We start from the raw sequence: 17,029 nt of genomic DNA, 5'->3' as shown, positions 1-17,029 counted from the left end.
CTAAAGACCAAAGCTGATAAACAATTACTTATATACCTCTTTTAGATTATCTTCAGGACCATTTTGAATTATTCTAGCGGACTTCTTGTCTGGTCTAACTACATTTTCATTGTTCTTACCTTGCAGATGTGAATGTTACAGGGCTAGGGAGTGGGCATGTTCAGCTCTGTCACTGCTTGGTGACCACTCCTGCTAGTAATTAATATCATCTCTTCGTGGTATCTCTGTAGGAATCTTTTTACGTTACTTGCGCATTTTGTGAGGGTTAGTTTCTTTAAAAGTAAGCAGTGTATTCCACATATCCTCTTAATTAGGTACGTATAGACTTCAGTACATCGTGGTACTGGGCAGTACAGAAAATGAACGTGCACATGGGATAGCCAATGCCAGCCCTCTGCACTACATAACTAACTCCCGCTCCCCACGCCCCACCCCCAGAAACCACCATGCAGGTGCACAGCTTAAGTGAGGGCACCTTGTATTAAATCCTGATGTGGACGTGGAACACTGGCATAACAATTTATTCCTCAAAATATCTAAAATACTGAAATAAAATATTTAAAATTAACACAGATAGGAATTTCTAATCTATTCACCTGCATGTGCATGCTGTTTTGGAGACCAATGCCCTTATGTCCTGTAAATATCCATTGTCTCCCTGTTTATCTTAATGATAAAAGCTGTTAGTTGTCATGTCCTTCTCATCTGCTAACCACGGTACAGATATCATCCCATTTCAACCTCACCGCCGCCCTTTGAGGCAGGATTATTCTTCCTATTTTACAGATGAGAAAACTGAGACTCAGAAAAGTTCGTTAACTTGTCCAAGGTGGCATTGCTTCTAAGAAATGGATTTGAAACACAAACTCTTTCAATCTTAGTTACTGCCTTCCTTCTGTTAGGGCCTGGGGTGATTTCCATTCTTGTGTTTATAGAATTTAACCCCCCAAAATACTGAATTTTGAGTTCTCAGGACACTCTTTACAATAATACTGTTGTGGGTGCTGCAAGTCTGCGTCCCACCTTAAATTGCAGCCCCATGATGCCTGGTTTGTATCCATGGCACAAATCTGGTTGCTATGGTATCCCTCTTATTAGGAAAATATTTGTCAGCTCCAGGTGGCCGGAACACCAGACAGGCTTACTGATACTTCAGTGAATACAAATAACGATTTAGCGGGTTATGGCGTAGTATGCTGAGAGCACAACACGGTCTCCAGGGATTTTGATGAGGTAGACCAGGGATTTACACAGTGGATTTCTACTGCCACAAACTTCAACTTTAGTCAGCTGGGTTACAGAGTAGCTAAATCTGCAGAGATGAACTAGGAGGTTACTGAAATAGCAGTTCTTGCTTTGAGGGAACATAGACAGCATTAGAATAAACGAATGTGTTGACCCAGTAAAACTAAGTTGCCATATCCAAAGTGGTGGCAGGACTGGGCGTTTTACTTGTTGGCCATCGATTTAAAGCATCTCCTTATTCAGAATGTATTCTCCTTCAACATGATTACATCCAGATAATCTCTTCCAGTAAGAAGGGAAGAACAAAGGAAAATAAATAAAACAGTTTACTAGAATCTCATAAAAGTTGTTGCACAAGAAGTGAAGAAGCATGGGAAAATGTGAGTTCTTTTATAAAAACAAATTTTTCCTTGAAGTCACTACAAGATTGAAGTTCACATAATATATTGGTATGTGTATATGTTTATACAAAAGGGGGCTGTATCCCCAGGAAACATGTGAATCAAAGTCTCTATAGAAGCTATGGTCATTTTTTAAGATGAGTAACAGCATACATAATTTCCTTTTTAAAAAGCAGTTTATCATTCATCATTCAAAAAAAAAAAAAAATCCATTTTCACTTTCTCCAAAGAAGCCCAGATCTGGGAATTGAGAACCTTTTTTTTTTTTTCCATCTTAATTCTTCACTATTTCTAATTTGTCCTATATTCTGCCCCAAACTAACAAAGCATGATAGACTTGAAAAGTTTTCCATTAACAACCAAACAAGTTATACCTAGTTTATGTTAAACCAATTTCATTTCTGTGTTGAATACTTGAAAATATGATGCTTAAATATAAATACATACTTCCATACCCAAAACAAATGCTGGTTAACCTATTTAATGATTTCTTACCATAAAAGAATCTACATTCACAAGATCCATAAATCAGGGTTGTTTTTTAAGATTCAGCCAAAACACTTTTTTTTTAAAGGAAAAAAGCTAGTCTCCGTACTAAACTGGATTTCAGAGCAGAATATTTCCAACATGAAGTATTAAGTAGTCCTCCATATTTAAATTAAGATCTATTTTTAAAAATTCATTTAACACCCAATTTTAAGGTAATACCTGTTTATAAAACTGAAGTATATTTATGGTTCAAAAGTCATTAAATATTTATTTATTTATTTATTTATTTATTTATTTATTTATTTATCTATCCAGTTATTAAGCACGGACTGTGTTCATTGCCCCCATTCCTGTGGCTTTTCTGCTGAGTTGAGTTCATTGAATGTAAGTCCAGACTGAGGCAAGAAGGGCCAGGAGGAGTCTGTTTCTATGCTCTTGCTTCAACCCTGCAAGAATTCTGTCTTTCATTTCCCCCAAATAAGTGAAAAGAAGCTCTAACAATCTTTGAGGTCTCTGGGATAATTCTGGACTGACTTACTAATAGAAAACAACAACAACAACAACAACACAAAAACCTCAGCTGAAAAGAACTTTTTTGATTCAGTTCTGAGAGGAAAAAAAGCATAATCCTATTAAATTTAGTAATCAGGCCCCAGTTGAGATTCTGACTGGCTTGATAATCACCATGGAGCCACAGAGTACTTAGCTGGTAGACAGCTAAAGTTAATTAACAGTACAGATTGCTGGATAAACCTCCCCATTCATTTTACTGATCTGTGCCCGTGGTCTCCCCTGCCCCCTACGTTAGGGTCTCCTTCTTGGTTTCCTTGTTTTCCCACTGCAAGCTCTGGACAGTGGCAGAGGATACCCTGCAGTGGGACCACTTGGAGGGGCGTGGTGTCCCGGAAGGGTGGAAGGCTCAGGCTCAGAAGGATCTGGGTCTGAATGCCGACATTGTCTCTGGTTGTGTGCACTTTCCTCCTGCTCATCTCCAGAGTGGCGATCATAATGTCTATCTCAGAGGGTCAGTAGCGTGTGCGATCATAGGGAGAAGGGCTTGGTACTGTGCTTTGTCTGGATTATGTCCCACAACAACGCTGTTACTATTCTGCCCTCATTTTGCTGCTCTCCTCCTCTTCCATAGCTATTAGCGACTTCCCCTTGCCAGGAACCTAGAATTTCCACTTAGAACCTTCCACAAGGAGTCAAGAAATATTGGAAAATATTTAGGAAAATATTGCTTGATGATTCACTTTTCTCCTCATTTTCATCACAGTTTAAGCACTGCCTTTTAGTTGACCTCTTGTCTATTCCTCACATTGTCTGGTGAGGTGACATATACATTTAATGGCTGATTAAGGTCTGAATAAACAAATGGGGAAATTATGTAAGTGAGTTTTTTTCCTTTAGTTGCTTTTTTATTTATAATTTATACCCAGTCTTCTTTCAGAAGGATGTGAAACGCTTTGCTGGGTTTTTTGTTTTTTGTTTTTTCTTTTCTATGTATTCCCATATGGTTATAAGTAAGGACTAGAAATGGAGCAGAAGCCCTTGGTATCACATATGGCATCACTGTTGTACGACCTTGGCACTTTATTTAATCTCCCTGAGCCTTGGTTTCTTCCTCCATAAAATGGGGATGATAATACTTTTTTAGAGGTTGTTATGAGGATTCAATGAGTCATCGTATATAAATGCGTAACATATTTAGCATCATGCCTAGCACATGATATTAACAATAACCGTGCAGATAACTTTTTAGCAAAATACCCGAATGGCATATGAGACAATTAAAACAAGAATCAAATGGACTTTTGGGCCCTATAAGCCTTCCTTATACAATTTAAATCAGGGAGAACATTCCTGAATACACTTCAAAAAACAACAACAACAACAACAACCCTGCAGTATTCTAGTGATAATATTTATTTCCAGGAAAACAAGTATACATGATTATGATTTACAAGTTAAAGAATAATGGAAGCAAATTTACCAATATACTGTTTTAGCCTTTAAATAGTTTATTCCCTGTTTAGTAAATTTTCCCATTCCCATTATAGCAAATGTTTATCTCTAGTCAAACTATAAAATGCCTAAAGCTTTCACACGGTGTAGAATTTGTTTTCTGGCCTTTTCCATGAGAGCTGTTTAGGAAATTGTCAGCAAATTTTACCATGCCACCATGTGCCTGACACTGTCAGGTGCTATAGGAACTGCTGAAAAAAAGGACTCCTGTTCACAGATTCCTGTAACTCGATTTCACAGAAAGCAGTCCAAAGCCATATGCACCAAGGGCCAGATTGCCTGGCTGATTTGCAGGCTGAGTGCAGTATGAGGTCATTTACCCAGACATTTTAATAACTGTCTTAGAATAACTGGCTGCCTTTTAAAAAAATGCCCTTTTATTCCTCTCCCTCCAGCCAGAATCCTGTCTGTCTTCTTGTCCTTATTAGAATTAGATTACAAAACAGAGAGCGATCAGAAATGTTATATTTAAGAATAAAATCAAGCAAAGGACCGAGTTGGGGATAATGTGCGAGACAAAGACTCAGCAGCTGAGACTGCGGTTTCTCAGGATGTTTCTCTTGCTATGTCAGAGACCACAATATGAAATCATATAAACCATTTGGATTAGAGCTCACCAACAATGCTTTCCTAGCAAAAAAGTGTAGGACTGACCTTAACTCTCCTACAGCGTTCATATGGGATTCTTGGATTCGGTTAGCATGGGTGTGGCTCTTGTCTACACTCAGGTAGCCAGAACATAGGTACGGTTTATCTCCTCTGAAGTCCTGTGACGTTGTTCCAATATGGCATTGCTCTCACTGATTTCAGATACTGTCAACATAACATTTTATCTTTTCAGATCACAGGATTTTAGAACATTAAAAGACTCTGAAAGAGACCTCATTTTACTCATCTTACCAAGAAGCCTGGGATCAGGAAGGTTAAAGTGTTGTCCAAGGTCACACAGCTAGCTAGGCACTTTGGTGGTTTCACCAGGCATCCCTTAACTCTCCTTCAGAGAAACAGATTGTTCTGTAAAAGCCTCTGCCTTCTGCAGGCTCTCTTTTCCCCCCCTAATTTCTTTTTTTTAATATCTTATTTTTAAGTAATTTGTACACCCATCGTGGACCTTGAATTCACAACCCCGAGATCAAGAGTCTCATGCTCTCACAACTGAGCCAGCTATGTGTCCCCCAACTCATAATTTCTAATATATTTCTAATATATACACTCCCCCCCCCCAAGAAAAGTAAACCTTTTGGTAACAGCAACAGATGGACTATGACCAAATAGTTTTGTTAAATTAAAAGCATTCAGAAATTACTTCACTTACTATCTAATAACCCACAGTGGCCAATCATCAAAACTTCCCCAAGAAAAGTACACTTAAAAAGCTGAAAATTGTGTGGACAGTTTTTTTTTTTAATGTAGTGATTTCACTTTAGTACCTGTTTATGTCATAACTTAATAAAATAAATATACCTTTTAAACCGTTTACAAAATTCCACAGTCTCTTTGCAAATGTTTCTTAGCGTTGAAACTTTACTAGTTCACAGTCTTTTCTCTGTGTTCCTGACAGATGCACAGAGGTAACTGTACAAAGTTCAATTTCCTCTTCTTTCTTTTTCATTTTAGAAGCCAGGGGGGTTTAGGTATGACGCTAGCCATTGTGTGTGAGGAGAAATTGTTTTGTTATTCCTGCTAATTTCAGTACTAAGGCAGTGAAGCCATCTTGTTCTGCCAAAGGCCGATCACCCACTCCCATGGTTTTAGCAAATCATTTTCTGCCTGTTTGGAAGGTTATGTGCTGTTTCCCGTTAAAGATTGTATTCAAATGAGCATTGGGACATTTTGGGAGAGGAGTCTGAGGGGTAAAATAAAAATATTCTAGGACAAAAAAAATGCCTTGGAGTAACCCTGCTTTTTTTGTTTGTTTATTTTGAATTCTTGGATTTTTTTAAAAGACTGTGTGATTTATATTGGGCACGTTGAGAAATGGCTACAGGATTCCAACTGTATGCCCTTTTATTTTTGTTCTATCGTGGTGGTGTTAAGAGCCACAGGCTTAAAAACATTTAAAGTTTTGCTTTCATGCCTATCTCAGTAAATCCTTAAGATATTTTTGAAATAAGCCAGGTTCAGGGTAAAATAAAGCCCAAATAGACATTCATTAACCATAATGAACTTTAGCCAAATATTTATTCATCAGTTAATATGAACTCACTAGATGATCACATGGTACCTAGTACAGCGAAAAGGTTGTTTTTCACCCAGAAGGAGTTAGGAAGCTAAACTTTAGAATAACATAAATCTAGAGTGGGTTTGGGATCATCATTTGTGCAGTGGTAGTTAAAATGATTGAAAGTTGATTCAAGTTGAAAGTAAGGTGAGACTTTAGGTGGTACATTTCCACTAGTGACTTTCATTGAACTCCTGCTAGAAATTCAGAATACCCAGGACAGGACAAAGACAGGGAGCAAAGGGTTCAGAGAACCATCTTGTAGATGGGAAGAGTGACCAAGCTAAGCGAGATGAATGTATTTAGAAAGGTGAAATTGAGAAATGTGTCAAAGTTTCTGATTTGAGAAATAGCTATAAACTGGGCACTGTCCATGAAGGTGCCAATACAGAGCAGGAAAGGTAAGCAACAAGTTCTTTCTTTGTTAGAAGGATGTTCATATGCAGTAGCCAGATGACCAAATACAAGTGTCCTGGAGTACTGGTGCCGGACTACCTCTACAGGTGCCAGCCACATATTTGTTTAGGTAGTCTGAAAGGATGACATATTGTTAGAGTCCTTCTTCATTCCCTTCGCCCTTCCTTCCTCCCTTCCCCCTCCCTCTCTTCTTCCCTTCCTTCCTTCCCTCTTTCCTTCTTCCCTCCCTTCCTCCCTCCCTTCCTCCCTTTCTTCCTCCCTTCCCTCCTTCCTTCCTTCCTTCCCTCCCTCTCTTCCTCCCTTCCCTCCTCCCTTCCTTCCTCCCTTCCTTCCTCTCTTCCTTCCTTCCTTCCTTCCTTCCTTCCTTCCTTCCCTCCTTCCCTCCCTCCTTTCCTCCTTCTTTCCTTCCATTCTCACTCCCTCTATTGCTTCTTTCTTATAACTAGTCATTTAATACTAGTATTAGAAGATACAGCCACTTGGAGATTTCAGACAAATTATACATGTGCCTGCTATCACCTCTTGCAAATATGCAAAACGATTTTTTTTAATGTTGGTTTGTAACTCTTTCCTATGATTTTATTTCAAGCTATCCCTTGTGTTACTTTTTAGGCAACAGAAATAAAGGAAATGAAACATTTTTTAAATGACAAAAAGAAGCGTAAATACAAGTTGTAGTATTATTATTAATTTATCCCAACAGATACTAAACATATAGTTCCAGTATCTAGTCACGATTAGTTTAAAAAGGAAATATCAAATGCCACTTCATAGTCTTTAGCCTAGAAATCACCTTTAGCCTGAAAATAAATACAAACGTATAAGGGATTTGTGGGTCCTGTTGTTAAAGCAAAGTGTCCCACCCTTTGTCATTTTCACAGGGTAGTCTGAAGGGGCAAGAGAAGACCGAGCAAAGAAACCCACCCACCAGTTAGTATCCCTGCAGGGCATCTGCCTTTAAAGTCTGGATAACCCCAAAGTGGTTTTGAAACATATTTGATTCTCTAAAACTGATGAGCAGTGTAACAAACATGTTCAGTCAACTAAGATCGGCTTTATTTGCAAAGGTAGGGGCAGGGGTGAAGGGGACCAGAATTGCGTCTTTTTCAAAAGAAATAGTTTCACAATGTATCTTAGTGTAGTGTGTATTGAAAGTTGGATGATTTCCATGAAACGAAAATGGACATAAAAATCAAAAGAGTTTTAGGTAATATTTAGAGGGAAGTTGTGTGTGTGTGTGTGTGTGTGTGTGTGTGTAGGAGTAGTAGTAGCAAAGCATCCTCAGAACATTTTTTCAAATTAACTCTCTGTGTGCACTTTGATTTTTCATTGCACACCCTTAAACTCACACAACATTCATTATTCCGTAAACATTGGCTATATACCTACTCTTCTCCAGGCATAAGGCGGCCATTGGGGATTCAACATCAAGTAAGGCAGAAGTCCCTGTCCCCAAAGCGTTATGATGTCAACCAACTAAAAGTCGGTTTCCCATTCACTCTGGAATAAGATCTGCTCCAGATCTAGGCTGGCTGATCTCCCCGACCTCAACACGCAGCATCTGAGGTCCTGGGTCACCTGGGCATTGGCACAACCACTCATGGATAAAGAAGGAGAAGGGGCGGTAAATCACATAGCAGATTCACTCATGTACCTTTGCACAGAACTTCTTCCCGGGGCCTGCCTGCCAGCGAGGCTGGTGATCATAGTCCACCCACAGGTTTGGGAAATATAGAGTTTGCTTGTCTCTGCCACAATATTATTTTAAAAATCCTTAATTTAAAAAACGACCATAGTAAAAATATCCTCTTATTAAAAACTGACCTGGGAAGCTAAGACTTATGTACTATATCCAATGTATTAATTTTAATGGCAAATAAAGCTGCCAGTCTCAATAAAATAGATGCCCATCCAACCACTTATTTGAATTAGGTCCCAGATTTGCCCAGATTTTTCATAAATATAAGATTGATAAATTTGCTTTTTACATGTTTCACCCACCATTCTTTCTGAAGTTGCAGGTAGGCAGTGGAAAGGTGAAGACTGAATCAGGAGGTAAATCAAACTCAGATAATTGTACAAGTCAGGTTAATACTGTGATGGCAATAATTACCTCCTGGAAAAATCAGGAGTTAGCAGTCTTCAACAACTCACTCTCTAATATGGACGGACTGGTACTCTTCTCTCCTTTCTGCCTGCCTTCCAGGCAGCCTTCTGCCTCCCAGTGCCTCTCGTCACACCCCCAATTCAAGCCTCTTACAGAAGAGGAAGTTTAGCCACAAGTTTAAAGAACAGGAAGTGACTCATGGTTCCCCCAGAGGTCAGGTGAGTGGGTAGTGAGGGAAGGCTGGGAGAGAGAATTCCAGATTGAAAAAGTAGCCCAGATGGGAGGGTGGCCAGGGCTGGAATTTGAGAAATGACAATGACATCAGCAAGAGTGGTACACCCCCACTTTCCCAGACAAGCATCTCAAAGCACTACTGTGAATTGTTCCCCATCTATTTTCACAGCATGATCGGGAACGGAGTTATCAATATAAAGCCTGTGGAGAATGGTTGTAAATCCCTGAAGGGGAGTTCCATAGAGGAGGTTTCCGGAAGAACTTATCAGTAATTTAGTGCAGTCTCGGTTTTGCTGATAGAAACCATTATGCCAAGGAGAATTTTTAACCTAGAATGTGAGAAACTGAAGATAGATGATGTATGGATCTTTTTTTCTGTTTGGGGATTATTAATTTCAAATACTCTACATTTGATGATACCAACATTGTTGTGTTGGGAAGTAAGTGAGGTTATGGAATGTCTAAATAATACACTGTGTGGAGTGTAAATAAAAACCGCGCTTGGCAGAGAAGACAGGAGTAAAATTTGAAGGAGGCTCTGAACTTGGAGTTAGCATGTGCACGGTGCTCTGAAGGTACTCTGGCCCAAGAAGGAGGAAGTCCGTTGGAAACATCATCTTTGCTATTTGTAGTCAACTGCAGAGTGTTTCAAACTGTATTTATCATCTTAAAGGGCATATAAGAAAAGATCTGGAAATGTCAAACCGAAGATCGACCATTGGCATTGTAATGTAACTCCTGAGCTGTTTCCCTATGAGTCGAGAGTTCTGTGTGCTACTAAGAGACCCTGTTGATAATGTGGGGAATGAGAGGAACATACCCCACCTCCCATTTCAGTTCTCTTTAGGGGTTTGATTTATTAGAAAGTATGTGGTTCTTTCTGTTCCAAACGGAATCCTTTCTCCCTATGACTTTATTTTGAGGCTGTGATGCAAATCCATGGTGTTCCTTTTTAATGTGAATGAAAACAATGAGCAAAAGGAAGTGTGGAGGTTTGGAATCTTTGCTGATGCTTCACAGGTCACTGGGGAGCAGTGAGGTTCTTCTCCACTGTCAGTGGCCGGAAGCATTCGAGAGGACTCTTTTTTTACTCCTTGCTCTACATTTCTTCGAGCCTCTGTACTGGAAGCTTCCTCGGTTTGCCACGCAAACGTTAATCAAGCCCGTTGGTTGATGCAGGGTATGCGAAGACAATGCCTGTGGAGGGAGACAGGAAAGCAGAGTAAACCGAAAATTCCAGTGCCGGGTAAGTGCTGGGTCAGAAGTACACAGTGGGTGCAAAGGAGTGACGGGCAAACCTCACTTACTTACCGTGTGGCCGGAGAGGGCGATCTTCACAGGAAGGACTTCGCAGAGGAGGTAAAGCTGGAGCTGCAATTACAGAGGGGGAAACAGAGGGGGAGGGAAGAATTGGCTAATGGGATGAAGTGGGAGAAAGTCATTGTAGACCTAGGAAAAGTACCTGCAGGGAACAGCAGACTGGAGCAGTGGGAGGTGGCCGTGTGAGGGAACCACGAGTTGTTTAGTTCCCCTGGTGTCCGGGGCACTGTGGCCAGCTGAGACACAGAAGGACGTGCCTGGGACCTACGCTGAGCTCAAGACTTGTACGCCGTCCCCAGAAGTTTGGATTTTACTTTGGAGGCATCTGAGAACCGTGACGGATCTTTAGAGACTGATGAAATCTGGGTTCCATGTCTGAGGTTACCTCTGCAGGACGTTGGGTGCGCTCCTGAATAAAATGCACAAGTTGCCGTCGGAACAGAAGATCTCTTGCTGTTTTATGGAAATGTATTGAAGAAGGTGTTTGTTTCTCAGCCAGCCCTTTCATGTTGCTGACCAGAGAGAGACTCCGCCTCCGTCCTGTGATCTTAAACCTAGTCAACAGTCAGCCCTCGACTGCCTGTGCTGTTCCTCCGTGCGTCCCATTGGCCTCTGGGTGCAATTCACGTCGCTGTGGCTTGAATGGAGTTGGAATTTGCCTGAACCTCACGTTTTCTAGTGTTCAGGGAGACTGTTATTAAAAAGCAATAATAAATCACCTCTCTAAAAATGAGATTTACTTTTTAAGTGTACATCTGAGCCTCTTGAACCTGGCAGGATAAGAAACTATAGAATGGTGCATCTTCTTGGAGCATCAAGTTTCTTAAAATGTGAGGAAGGTTTTATTGTTTTATTAATTGATTTATTTTTTATTTTTATTTTTTTAACGTTTATTTATTTTTAAGAGAGAGAGACAGAGTACGAGTGAAGGAGGGGCAGAGAGAGAGAGGGAGACACAGGATCTGAAGCAGGCTCCAGGCTCTGAGCTGTCCACTCGGAGTCTGATGAGGGGCTCGAACTCACGAACCGTGAGATCATGACCTGAGCCGAAGTCGGACACTTAAGCGACTAAGCCATCTGGGCGCCCCTGGTTTTATTGTTTTAAAACAAGTGTGGGCAGGTTATATTCTTCCCCTCTATGGGTGTAAATGTCAAATAAATTCTTTGGGGGCATCTGTTTATTTTCTTCTGCCATTTGAGTGCATCAGTGGAGAAAACGTGAACAGTCCTCATTTTAGTCAATAATAATAGCTCCAATTTTTAAGCGCCTGCTCCTTGTTGATTCACATAGTTCATTTTATTCAGCAAATGTAAACACCAAGTGAAATCCAAAACCCTGCGCCAGGGACTAGATTGCAACAGTGAACTAAATGGCCTTGCTCCTTGTGCAGTTCCTGTTAACGTCCTTGCAGCTGCTCTGAAGAGTTATGTGACGTTATGCACATTTTGCAGATGAGAAACTGAGACTTCACGACGGAACACAGTTTGCTCAGGGACCCCGGCAGTAAGCCCACAGTCCATGCTGCTGGCAACTGCCACACTACCTTTCGGAAAAGTTTTTGGTCTCAGCTTGCTGTGTCCTTTCCCTTATCTGTTCCTGCCTTCACCGTATCCATTAAAGAAATTCATTGCTTTCCCCCAGCTCTGCTTTCCTATCTCTAGAAAGGAAGGAGGTCTATGAGTCACCATCATTGGTCGTCATCAGCCATGCCTGCATACAGGCTTGTTTTTATGTTAACTATTAACAGTAGCCGTAACAGCCACAACCATCACAAACCTGTATTGAGCCCCTACTGTTTACAAATTCACTCTGCTCAGACTGTAAGTCTATAAATAGATGGAAGTCATGGTACCATATGACAGGTCAAATAACAATTCGAGATGGCCAGAAATCATGAATGGTGGAGACCATAAGTGTTAGAAATGTTCAGGGAAGTCTTCTTGGAGGAGGTGCCCAATAAGCTATACCTTCAAGGAAGGAGAGAAGGGAGGGTCTTGTAGCAGACCCAACTAAATCTAGTGCCCAAAAGAAGTCACCCTAGTACATCACACATTTTCCCTCTGCTCTCAAGAACCAAAGTCACCATAGCTGAGTGTGGGGACGCCTCAAGAGAGGCATTAGTCTACCCTAATTAAAAACGTACACACTTTCCCCAGGGGTGTGTACATTCAAGACTAGCTGGATCACTCCTTTGGAGGTGTGATTGGGGTGGCCTCAGGAAGTTGAGTTTCCTCTGGGGCATATCCAGATCTTGGGTGGTCCAGACTGAACTAGGCCTCGGATCTATTCATGAAGAGACCAAACCCTTTTTGCTTATCACCAGAACTACCCTCCTCCTCCCAGAGCCTTCCAGATTTGAAGTGCCTTGGACCAAATCTGACTTTCCAGCACTATTCCAAATCCTCATAGGAAGGCCTCTAAGCTGCGTGAGATTTCACGTCATTGATTTGTTATTGATAAAGACTAGGGCTGGCTCCCAGCCCACCCTCTGCCCCAGCTGTAGTAGCAGCAGACTTCTGAAACGGAGTGGAAAAGAAAGCTACGGAAACCCAACATGTGCCCCTCAGCCTCCTTCAGTCAAACTGGGAAAGGAAGAGGAAAGCAGGAGAGCGTTTTCAGGGGGCAAAGGTACCTTCATCAACGACGTTTGACTAGCACTAATCCAGAGGTCCAGGAATAAATGCAAGGAGCAGCAGACCATTCTGGTTCGGGATTAACGCCGAGTAATGTCTATGAAAGATGGCCGCCCAGGGGATACTTGGGCAGAATCATCACTCTTGCTTCTCTGCAGCTCAGCACGCACTGAGCACACACTGGGTTCCAGGTGCTCTGCCAGACTCTAGAGATGCCAAAAATGAATCAGGCAACCTCTGCCCCTGAAGAGCTTGTGGTCCCATGGGGAGACAGACATGTAGCAAGAACAGTTTAGGCTAATCTTGTAAGAATTAAAAGAGATGTATGAAAGTCCTGAGAAGACCAGGCTCACCTGGGACTTGGGAGGTGAGGTCTTAGCTGAATGTTGATAGAAGACAAATGAAAGTAAGTCAGGAGGACCAAGTAGGAGGAATGTGATGACAAAGGGAGGAAACAGCCCAAGCACAGCGTGGGACATGAACCCACACCTCGGGACCGGCGAGCCCCAGGCACTTAACATACAACTGGACCTAACGTGGGCCATCAGACCCTGCAAGTAGGCAGAGGCCAGGTGAGGCAGGGCACTGTGGTCAGGAGGCTGGGCTGCTACTCCATTCTGCAGGTGACAGGGAGGCATGAAGGAGTCTCAAGGGGAGCAACCGGGCTTACACTGTAGAGAGGCACGGAAGGCAAGAACTGAAGTTGCCAGATCCCTCTAAACCAAAGCAGAGGGAATGCATGTGGGCACAGGGGTTTGAGAAATACGTTTCAGACAGAAATTCAATGGGGCTTGGGACTGTGTTGTGGAAATATTGGGGATGTAGGAGAGGGAGGAGTCTAAGAACAACTCTGGGTGTCAGATTCTTATAACTGTGTTCAGTTCATTCATTTATTTAACCAGAGTGTCATCCACAACAGTGTTCTTTAAATAGAGGGATCATGAAGTCAGTTAGTGGGTATACCCAACAATTTTTAACAGAGGAGAACAAACCAAAAAAAGAAATGTCAGGTGGCATTGCATATATATATATATATATATATATATATATATATATATATATATACAGTGTAACTATTATTTTGTGAAACTTTGTTTCAGTTGCTGTGTGTGTGTTCACATGTGCAAGTATATGCATGTTAACAACTCTAAGGAGTGTATTTCTTACTAAAGATAGTGGTCAAAACACTTAAAAGTCCTATGGTATTTATTTTCTGTGGTTGAGTCTGATTATTCTCGAGTATGAATATGTCCCAGTCTGGTTTCATGATCTTAAAAGGGAGAGTAATTCCTTTGTGGGAATACAGGAAAATCTTTTTTTCTCACTGTTAATTTTTCAAGACCAAGTCTCGCAGTCATCTGTGCCCTTGGGATTCCCAAGGATTCCATATAGAGGGAAAGGGGATGGGAGCCAGCAGAAACAGCTCTTCCTGTCTGGGCTGGGACAATGTCAAGTGGCCTCGCCTTTCAGAAAACACAGGCACTGTCGAAAGCTACAGAGACACTGCTGCCCAAGGGTGTCTGGGGACTTGTATCCCAGAGGTGGAATCACAGCTGGAAAAATAATGTTACCTTATCTTCATATAGGGTTTTCCATTTGCAAGCTACTTCCATAATGTATGTTCCCATGTTTACAATAGCCTGGTGAGTTTGGAGGGGACTGAAAATCTAAAAAATACTGTAGGTGTTTATTGGCTTATAAATGTTTAAAGCTATAAATACTTTCCTCTTCATATAGCCATTCACTGTTTCAGCCAACATTCGTTTGCAAGGCTCTGGGCTAAGAACTGAACATGTATAGATGCAACCTACTTTCCAACCTGGTGATGTGTACCTACAATGTCATAGTTTCAGAGGATAGAAGAATGTACATATTTATTGAAGGATACTTGTAGTTTTATCTATGTCATGTTTACAGAATGTATGTGCACCTGTATATATATTTGTGTGCATGTTGTGTGTGTGTGTGTGTGTGTGAGAGAGAGAGAGAGAGAGAGAGAGAGAGACCATTTATTTCTCTTAAGTTCCAAAATCAAAAATTGATTGCCTAAAAGGATGAAAGCAGGAAAAACTTGGCCCTCTTTTAAACCTGGTGCATAAAGTTTTCTTTTTGGGCTAAATGTGAGCACCTTAGTGGTACAATAAGTGAATCAGAGAACTTAATGAGAGCTATGTAGTCTCAACAAATAAAGCATCTTCCTAATGCTACTTATATACAAGGGATTTCCATGCCTTTCAGTTCTATCTAAAAACCTAGGTTAAGAATTCCTACTTAATGTATTAATCTAGACAAGACAAACTTCATCCCAATTTAAACACACACACACACACACACACACACACACACACACACACACACACACACACAGTTGACCCTTAAATTACATGAGCTTGAACTGCGCAGATCCACTTACATGCAGATTTTTAAAATAAATACAGAACAGTACTATATATGTATCTCCCTTATGATTTTCTTAATAACATTTTCTTTTTCCTAGCTTGCTTTATTGTAAGATTACAGTATGTAGTACATACAGCCTACAAAATAGGTGTTAATCAACTGTTTACATTACTGGTAAGGCACCTGGTCAACTATACACAATCAGTGAACGTTTTGAACAGTCAAAACTTTCAAATGCGCAGGTGTCTGTTCCCCTAACTCTGGCGTCATTCAAGGGTCAACTGTATGTATGTGTGGGTATATGTGTGTGAATATGTACTAATTTTTCCTTATTTTGGAAAAAAACAAAAGATTCAAAGAAGACTGCTTTCTAAGTTTTGTGTTCAGCATTGGGTATAATTTGAGCAGCCATGAAATGTTAATATGATCATTTAAGCATAAGAACCAAACATCTCTTTGCTTTTAAATGTAAATGATTTGAAGTATTTTAATAGTATTTCAATGATTTTCCTGATTGCCTCCTCACAAAGTAAATCCCTGAATACACACACACCTTGGATGTTTTTAATAGTGGCAGTGACTTGATAGGGAGCCTATCTGGGAGACTCCTGACCTCTTGAGGTCAATGGCCTTGGGATCCACTTTAACCCTCAACTTTTCCCAGTCATTATTCCACAGGAAGCCCATATCCCTTGCTAAGAATTTACTTATTTGTTCAGTTTTTTTTTCTCATAACATGGAAAAATAATCTTCTGAAGGCATTTCCTTAATGAAGCCTACACATCTGATACAGATTTCTTTCCCAAGGTTCTGATGTGTTTGGTATGTTTAAACACATCTTTGCCCTTGAGATCCTCACATTATCAAGCGATTGCTAATATTTTACTTATTAACTGGTAAGCACATTGTAAACTATAATCATCAGACTGTCTCCCCCAGCCTGGTGTTCATATCCTAAAAGTAACAGCCTGTGGAGGCCCTCAGTTCCATTTTCAAAGTGTCACATTTCATTTATGACTCTCATTACATCTTGTTAAACAGCATTGTATTGTGTGAAGCATGGCTACCTGCGATACAGCATAATTTAACAGAAAAAGTATAACACAATCTTCCACAGAATGTAAAAAAATGAATTGCCTATTAGATTCCTGTCATAAGAAGGATCTGGATGTAGGGGACGGGGCGGTGGCGTTTAGCTCCAAAGCCCTCCTGCAGGCACAGATGAAGCAACATAAGCTCTATTCCAGAAAGACGGCCATTCACAGGAATCCCAGCTTCAAGAGTAGTCGGTGGGCAGAGAGGGATGGCCATGGGCAGAACCGGTTAGCCAACCATCTGCTGCCTCACATCTCATCTCACCTGCTAAGTCTGTCCTGGTCACTTTACCCGAAATGTCCCCTCTGGCTCCGAGTCCTGTACGACTTTATCCTGTTTTGCTTTCTTGGGATTAGTGATTCCTGGGTGCGTCTTTGTCTCCTCTGCTTGACTTAGAGACCTGCAGAACAGGACCCCGCTCCCCACAGCCAGGCATCCTCC

At 41.1% G+C, this 17,029-nt stretch overlaps 1 protein-coding gene and 1 long non-coding RNA gene across 11 annotated transcripts in view; one reads left to right on the top strand and one right to left on the bottom strand.

The window, feature by feature from the left end:
* STARD13 (StAR related lipid transfer domain containing 13) overlaps positions 1–17,029 on the top strand; it is a 537,950-nt gene that overhangs the window by 444,365 nt on the left and 76,556 nt on the right. Inside the window, exon 1 of one of the 10 annotated variants that reach the window (XM_053214216.1) lies at positions 9,745–10,385. The exons of the other annotated variants lie outside the window; for them this stretch is intronic. Coding sequence (XP_053070191.1) covers positions 10,313–10,385 — 73 coding nt within the window. The 5' untranslated portion in view covers positions 9,745–10,312. Of the gene's footprint in view, positions 1–9,744; positions 10,386–17,029 lie in introns of those variants that run through there. 10 annotated transcript variants of the gene reach the window in all.
* LOC128313898 (uncharacterized) lies at positions 4,659–10,514 on the bottom strand. The gene is made up of 3 exons (XR_008294984.1): positions 10,451–10,514; positions 8,912–10,336; positions 4,659–4,973 (listed from the first exon to the last, which is right to left on the bottom strand). It is a non-coding gene; the product is annotated as an uncharacterized LOC128313898 (long non-coding RNA).

Source organism: Acinonyx jubatus, chromosome A1 (assembly GCF_027475565.1).
Source record: "Acinonyx jubatus isolate Ajub_Pintada_27869175 chromosome A1, VMU_Ajub_asm_v1.0, whole genome shotgun sequence".
NCBI classification, from domain to species: Eukaryota; Metazoa; Chordata; class Mammalia; order Carnivora; family Felidae; genus Acinonyx; species Acinonyx jubatus.
The sequence above is the reverse complement of the archived record's forward strand: the minus strand, read 5'-3'. Positions and strand labels throughout refer to the sequence as shown.